The sequence below is a fragment of the Alligator sinensis genome, unplaced genomic scaffold (genome assembly GCF_000455745.1).
Source record: "Alligator sinensis unplaced genomic scaffold, ASM45574v1 scaffold1416_1, whole genome shotgun sequence".
NCBI lineage: Eukaryota > Metazoa > Chordata > Crocodylia > Alligatoridae > Alligator > Alligator sinensis.
The window spans coordinates 331,286-339,154 of NW_005842714.1; the positions used below are offsets into that span (position 1 = coordinate 331,286).

Sequence of the window (7,869 nt, forward strand, 5' to 3'; positions counted from 1 at the left end):
GCACACAGCAAGGGGAGGCCCCCCCCACAAGCTGCAGGTCTGTCCCGTGCCCTGCCCTGGCTGGACAGTGCCTGCCCCTGCCCCCTCCCTCACAGTGAGGGGGATCTGCACCCCCCCCCACCATAACAAACTTACCAGCTGGAGGCAGCTCTCCATGCTATCAAAAACAGGATCAGTATCAACTGATATGCCTCCTTAAAAACTGAATATTGGTATTGGCCCCAAAAATCTCTATTGGTGCACCCCTACCTTTATCTCCTACTCCTAAGGTCAGTGGATGTTCTGAGGAATCAAAGTACATCAGCAGCATATTTCTGCCCTGCTCACCTCTGACTCGGTCCTCGTTCGCAAACACCTTGCATTCCTCTTTGAGATGGATGATTATCTTAGTCCCAGTTCTGACACCAGAAGCTTCAGCGATCTCAAATATTCCTGACCTAGGATTAGAAACATACCACTATATATAACCCTGTTTCCAGGGAATGTTCATTAATAAGGCAAAGTGAAAAACAATGTTTTAACAATGAGGACAAGCGCTCGCAGCATCCAGCTCCCACTATAATTCAGGGGGAACTGGGCACTTACAGGCTTCTTATGCCTTTGAAAAATCAACCCTAAAAGCATTTGCTTGTAACAGGAACTGCCAAATGCAAGCTCTACCAACCTTAACATGGGGTGGGGAGGGGAGATACCAGAAAGCAGACACTACAAGTCCTGGCATACAATGCTTCAAAATAATACCAGCAGCCTTTACTGAGTGATAACACATTGCACACTGAGTCATTTAGTTTAAGAGGAAGAGAAAAATCAGCCTCGACAGAAAAGGTTCTTTGGGTAAATGTGATATATCTTTTATTAGACCAATGAAAGACCGTTGACCAAAAGACCCTTGCCTGCCTATGTCCTTAGACCAACACAGCTATAACCAACACCCCCAAAATGTCACAATCTTGTGCATTTCAAATAAAAGGACTTGCAACCCTCAATCTCCTGCCAAGCTGCCTGGGCAGTTCTTTGTTGATCCAAACCTATGGGCCCCAACCTATGCTTATTTCTCTGAATTACCGTGAGGCACCTGCACTTGGCTACAGATGCCCTTTGTTGCCTAATTCTAGCACCAATGGCCACTTCCACGCTGTCTTCTTCAAAATACCTGCCTTTGGACTGGGGATGACAGGCCATGGTGAGTAACACCAGTGAAAAGCACAGGAGTGGCAGGCAACACTCCAGTGATCCTAGTAGGAGGATTACAGCATTTTTGTGGTTCATCAAATTAGTATTTAGCACAATGAAACTTTGACCTGCTATACTGCTTTCATTATAAAACAGTTTTCAGGGATTTGTAACTCAACACATTCTCTCTCCCTAAGGGCTTTTAATAGAATATGGTTTTCCACCTCTAGGGCTCCGTCTTAACCCAGTCCCAGATCTGCAGTAACTCAAGATTATGACACCTGACAGACATCCTATAGCTTGCATGAAAAAAGTTGGTGGTTCACACCTCAAAGTTCAGTTCAGAGAGGGCTTAAGATCACATATATACCAGCAGTACAGAAGGCCACTGTGGTTGCACCTCAAGAGAAAAGCTAAGAGCTGAGCTGACCTGACCATGGAGACTGAATTTCCCTTTCAACTTTGGTGTCTCTGCAAGGCAAGACCGAGGCTTACTGGTCGGGATGGAGGAAAAGAAGTTGATGTTGTCTTTGACTCGTTATTTTTAGAGGTGCACCGATACACCGGTCCCATATTGTATTGGCATCAATAAAAGGAAAATGGACATTGTCGGCAATCAGCTTATCAGACACATCAGCCAAGAAAATGTCACTGAAAAACGCCGCGTGCACCCCAGCACCAAGGCAGCCAGAAGCGCAGCTTGGAGAGTAGCATCTGGTTGGTAAGTCTGTTATGGGGTATGGGGCAAAGGGGCAGAGAGGGGGCATGGGGTGGGGCAGATTGAGGTCCCCGTGGTGGGGAAGGGAGTGGGTCTGGCGCTGGGGCAGGCACTGCCCAGTGGGGCGAGGCAGAGCATGGGATGGAGCTGCAAGCGGCTCATCTGGGGACGGGGGGGCAGCTCCCACTGCTGCACACACCCCAGGAGGGGGGCTGGGCTGGGGCTGCACTTGGGGTGTGCGGTGGCATTGGGAGCAGGGCTATGGGGGGGAGAAGGGGATTACAGCCACCCCAAAATTCGCCATAACTGCCCCGTAGCAGTGCCGCTGCCACCTGCCCCAGCCCAACCCCCCCACACAGGCAGAGCACAGCCCTCCCTGCGCCCCCCCCAGATGAGCTGTGGCTCTGTCCCATGCCCTGCCCCACTCCCTCCCTCACCGTGGAAACTTCAGTCTGCCCCCACAACAACCCTTTCCCTCCCCACTTGTCCCTTTCCTCACAACAGACTTACTAGCCAGATACTGCTCTCCAAGCTGCCGGGCTGCATATCAGCAATCAGATCAGTATCAGCCGATATGGCTCGTTAAAAATCGGCCATCAGTATCGGCCCAAAAATCTTTATCAGTGCACCCCTAGTTCTTTCTCTCTGGGAAACATGGCTGCAGTCCCCAAGTGTGCCAAATGAACACATCTTAGCAGCATGAATTCATATGTGGTTTTCCTGTTTGACAAACCTGTAAGAGTGAAGCACTTGGGTGCAAAGAGGTGCAGAGTGAGCAGGCATCATACACACTCCCCTCATACACTTTCCCAGTGCACCATTACCCTGACTTAGCACTGCCAAGCCACTGACTCAAGAAGTGATAGTGACAGTTTTGTAATAAAGGCTATTCACTTGTAATCTAAGCAGGGTTTTAAGTTATGCACCTCACTGTGAAAGACTAGAGCCCAACCTCACCTCCTCTCTCTGCGCACAGCTGCTAGTCCACACTCAGGCAGGACTATGGGCAACTTCACAACACTCTTGCTCTCACGGACACACAGGCCTTCCTTCCAGTTCTGCAGGCTCTTACCCATCTGATGACCAGTGGTAGCCAGGGCTTCCAGGCTCTGCAGACTGTGAGTACACCTCCACTTTGTCAGCCACCATGAAGGCAGAATAGAAACCCACTCCAAACTGGCCAATGATCTTACTGTTGACCTCAGCCTGGTTCTGCAGGGCATCCAGAAATGCCTGTAGGGACAATGAAACACCACAATGCAGGTCCACTAATCTTCTGCTGCTCCAGAGGCCCCTTCAGCCTCCTCACAAGCCCCATCACATGATCAGTCTTCCTACACTGACTGATTGAGCCTAGTGCCCAGCATACACATGGTACACCTGGTATTCTGATACATTCACCTCCAGAAGGAAGCTTGTTCAATGCTCTGATAGGCTCAACTCTCTGGAGCAGTACTTGAAGTAGCTCCAGCTACCCAGTCCTCAGTAAGAACAGATACCACAGCTCTAGAGCAGGTAAGTTCTGCCTAGGGCCATGTCTGCCATAACAGGTGGAGAAGAAAGGTGCAATTACTCAGAAACAAGGTCACCCCAGCAATGAAAAAAGCAGTAAACATACAAAGCAGCAAACAGCTAGTATGACAGCTCACCAGCAGCACAGCACTTAACCAACCCCTCACCCCTCCCACTAGCCTCTGCTGTCACCTGGGCATGTGTCAGACATGCACAGATCTTCCTGATCTCTACTTTGATGGTCTGGGGGAAAGAAGCTTGTGTCTAGCAACTGGTGCAATGTGATGACAAGATACAGGATTCATAACAGAGGCTGGTCATAGGTGAGAAAAACTGTTTCTTTAATATTGTCCTGGCACCATATGCCTCAACCAGGAACCAACCCTTACTCAGAAGGAACATGAGGTTAATTTTACCTCCTAACAAAGTGTCCTTCATAGATAGCGGCCCATGAAATACAGGATGGGAGATCATCAGGGAAATGGAAATCAGTGAAGCTTTTTTTTTTTACCTTTGAGCCAGATCTAGCGATGGTGCCAAGGTTAGAGACGAGCTCCTCCTGCGTCATTCCAATGCCAGTGTCCTGCAAAGAAACAGAGTAACTGTACCTGATGTACCAGGACACATGGGTTTTGACAACAAACAGAACACGGGGAACACCATTATCTCCCATCCTCCAATTTTATCATCACAGAAACACAGCTAAGAAAAAGCAAAGAGAGAAGATTTTCTCCAGATAATGAATGGTTCATTTTATCAATGTAAATACAGGACACAGAACTCACATTTCTAAGATGCAGTCATTGTTGTCCAGTGACTACAAACTGCACACCAGGAGGTTGCACAGAAAAACCAGAAACATGCTAAGACAGACAAGCTGATTTTCAAGCTGATTTCCTTGGCAATATAACACCTTGTTACCTGGAACACAGTAGTGACTGGTGATTCCAGAGTCAGATCCCCATTGTGCTTAGTACAAATGCAAAATGAAGGATAATATCCACCCCAGAGGCCAAAGAAAGCTTAGTTTCATTTAACAGATGGGAAATGAAGGTAGACAGCAGTTAAGTGACTTGTCCAAGATCACACAGATTTCATAGCAGAGCAAGAAATTTACCCTGGATCTCTCCATTAACCTTGACTGCAAGACCACTCTTTACAGAGTCACAGAAAAATAGGGCTAGAAGAGACCTCAAAAAGTCCAACTGACTGCTTAAGGCAGGATTATCCCTATCCAAACTATCCCACACAAATCCTTGCCTAACCTATTTCTAAAACTACACAATCAACCGTCACACAACTACAAAGCATTGCACCCCTTACCTGCCAGATAAAGCATAGCACAACAGTGGTCAATGTCCTGCTGCTGCAAAGGTTGTTAAAATGTACTTAAAAGATGCAAAGAGGACGGCCATGCCCATAACAGAGGAAGGCAAAAACCCCTGCAGTCTGTAATATTATGACCATGGAATAAAATTCCTTCTGGACTGCAAATGTGGTGATCAGGCTGACACTGGGCAAAGAGGCAAGACCCTTTAACCAGAAGCCTCCAGAAGTTTGAGTCTGGCAGGAACACTGGTGCACCCCAGTCAAAATCCCCAGCCTTGGCTGCAGCCAACCCCCAATAGGTCTGAGGAAGGCAAAAAAAAACAACCCCTGACACTTGTAGCAACAAGAGGGGGGAAATTTCCTTCCCAGTCCCTCATGACACCCAGCAATGCCCAGAAGCATGGGAAATACCCATAGTTTACCACAGGCTTAGGTACTCATGGATCATCCCCGACCAATGTTTACCCAATCTCTTCCTGAAAACAATGATGGAGATTCCACAGCTGCCCAGTCTATTTCATTGCCTCACTGTTCTAATAGGGAAGAAGTGTTTCATGATATCCAATCTAAGCCCACTTCACTGTAACTTCAAGTCATTGCTATGCATCCCGCTCTCTGCAGCAAGAGAGAAAAAGTGTTTCCCCCTCTTCTTATGGAAACCCTTCAGCTTTCTGAAGGCTCATCATATCCCCTCTTGATCACCTTTTCCACAAGCTGCACTTTCCTTCATCCTCTCCTTATATGGCTTGCCTTCCAAGCCCTTTTTTCATTTTTGTCACCCACCTCTGGACCCGCTTTAACTTTTCCATGTTCTTTTTAAAATATGCAGCCCAAAACTGACACAGTACTCTAGATAAGCCCTCAGTGCCACGTAAAGAGGCACCATCACCTCATGTATCTTGCATCTAATGCTCCTATTAATGCTATCCAAAATCATATCTGCCTTTTGTGCAGCTGCACAGTACAGACCCAGATCTTGATCCACCAAGACACCCAGGTCCTTCTCTGTAGTGCTGTCATCCAGCTAGTTGTCATCCATTTTATATTTTTGTTTTTGATTATTCTTCCCAAGGTGTGGCACCTTACACGTCAGCACTGAACCCAGTTAGTTCCATCCCAGCTTTCCAATCTGGCAAGATCCTTCTGAATTGTGCCCCTGTCCTCCAGTGTCTGTAATCCTTGCCAGTTGAGTCATCTGCAAATTTGTTCATGAAGATCTCTTTCCAGTATCCAAATCATTAAAATACCTGGATTAAGATTCCTGGATTTCCTTTTTGTTCGAACAGGGAAATCCAGGAAAGCCTGGGAGCAAAAAAAAAAAAAAAAAAAGAGAGACATACAGGCTGTGGAAGCAGGGCGTAGCTACCAAGAAGTATACCTACTTGGCTCGCACTTGCAGGGAGTCAGTTGGAAGGGCCATCACTGCAATGGAACTTAGGCTGGCAACGAAAATGAAAGACAAGAAAGAGTCCTACAGGTATATAGGGAGTAAAAAGAAGGTGCAAGGTAACATAGGACCCCTATAGGGCAGACTAGGGCAATTGGTGACAGATAGGAGGGACAAAGCTGAGCTCTTCAATGAGTTTTTTGCTTCCATATTCCTGAACAAGTCTCCCAACTGGATTATAGATGAGCACAGGAGGGAAAACAGCTCAGCAACTGTTAGCACCAACTTAGTGAAGGAACACTTTGAGGAGCTGGATGTGCTTATGTCAGCAGGCCCAGATGATCTTCATCCAAGGGTGACGAAGGAATTGGCCAGTGTCATAGCAGAACCACTGGCACAATTGTTTGAGCATTCATAGTGCTCAGGACGGGTCCCAGACAATTGGAAAAGGGCCAATGTGGTCCCTATTTTCAAGAAGAGGAGAAAGGAGGATCCAGGTAACTATAGGCCAGTTAGCCTCACCTCTATTCTTAGGAAAACCTTTGAAAAAATTATTAAGGATCACATTTGTGGGAGTCCACCAGGAAAAATAATGCTGAAGGGCAACCAGCACGGGTTCATAGCAGATAGATCCTGGCCAACTATCTTTGTTTCTTTTTATGACCAGGTCACAAAATGGTTAGATGCAAGGAACAAAGTAGATGCAATCTACCTGGATTTTAAGAAAGCCATCGATACGGTACCTCATCCTATTCTCATAAATAAACTGGGTGGCTGTGACGTAGATGATTACACGGTCAGATTGGCTAATGGGATGCACCGAGAGAGTGGTGGTGGATAGGTTGGCATCGACCTGGAAATATGTGGGTAGTGGAGTTCCTAAAGGCTCAGTCCTTGGACCAGTGCTGTTCAATGTCTTCATCAGTGACTTGGATGAGGGCATGGAGAGCACTCTGTCCAAATTCACAGATGACACCAAATTATGAGGTAAAGTAAACACACTAGTGGGCAGGAAATGAATCCAGGTGGATCTGGACAGGTTGGAGAAGTGGGCAGAACAAAATAGGATGCAGTTCAACAAAGACAAGTGCAAAGTGCAGCACCTAGAAAGAAGGAATCGCTAACACAATTACAGGCTGGGGGAGGACCTTCTCAGCAGCACTGTAACAGAAAGGGATCTTAGAGTCATAGTTGACTCCAAGATGAACACGAGTCGTCAAATGTGATGAAGCGATCAGTAAAACTAACCACACTTTATCATGCATTAGCAGGTGCATCATAAACAGGTCCAGGGAGGTGATACTTCCACTCTATGCAGCATTGGTGAGGCTGCAGCTGGAGTACTGAGTGCAGTTTTGGGCACCATATTTCAAGAAGGATGTGGATAACCTTGAGAGGGTCCAGAGGAGGACCACTCGTATGGTTAGGGGCCTGCAGGTAAGGCCCTACGAGGAGAAATTGAGGGACCTGAATCTCTACAACCTCTGCAAGAGAAGGCTGAGAGGTGATCTTGTGACTGCCTACAAATTCATCAGGGGGGACAGCAAGGGATAGGAGATACTCCGTTTACCAGGACACCCCTTAGACTAACTAGAAATAATGACCACAACACGACAGACAGCAGATTCAGGTTGGACACCAGGAAGAACTTCTTCATGGTAAGGGTTGCCAGAATCTGGAATGGGCTTCCAAGGGAGGTGGTGTTCTCCCCTACCTTGGGGGTCTTTAAGAGGAGACTAGACAAGCATCT

The 7,869-nt window shown here is 47.1% G+C and overlaps 1 protein-coding gene across 1 annotated transcript in view; it reads right to left on the reverse strand.

The window, feature by feature from the left end:
- The window catches only part of TRAP1 (TNF receptor associated protein 1), a 50,567-nt gene that overhangs the window by 18,114 nt on the left and 24,584 nt on the right, over positions 1 to 7,869 (reverse strand). Inside the window, exons 5-7 of the mRNA XM_025216218.1 lie at positions 3,915 to 3,986; positions 2,964 to 3,124; positions 328 to 437 (exon numbers count right to left, since the gene is read on the reverse strand). Coding sequence (XP_025072003.1) covers positions 328 to 437; positions 2,964 to 3,124; positions 3,915 to 3,986 — 343 coding nt within the window. The remainder of the gene's footprint in view (positions 1 to 327; positions 438 to 2,963; positions 3,125 to 3,914; positions 3,987 to 7,869) is intronic.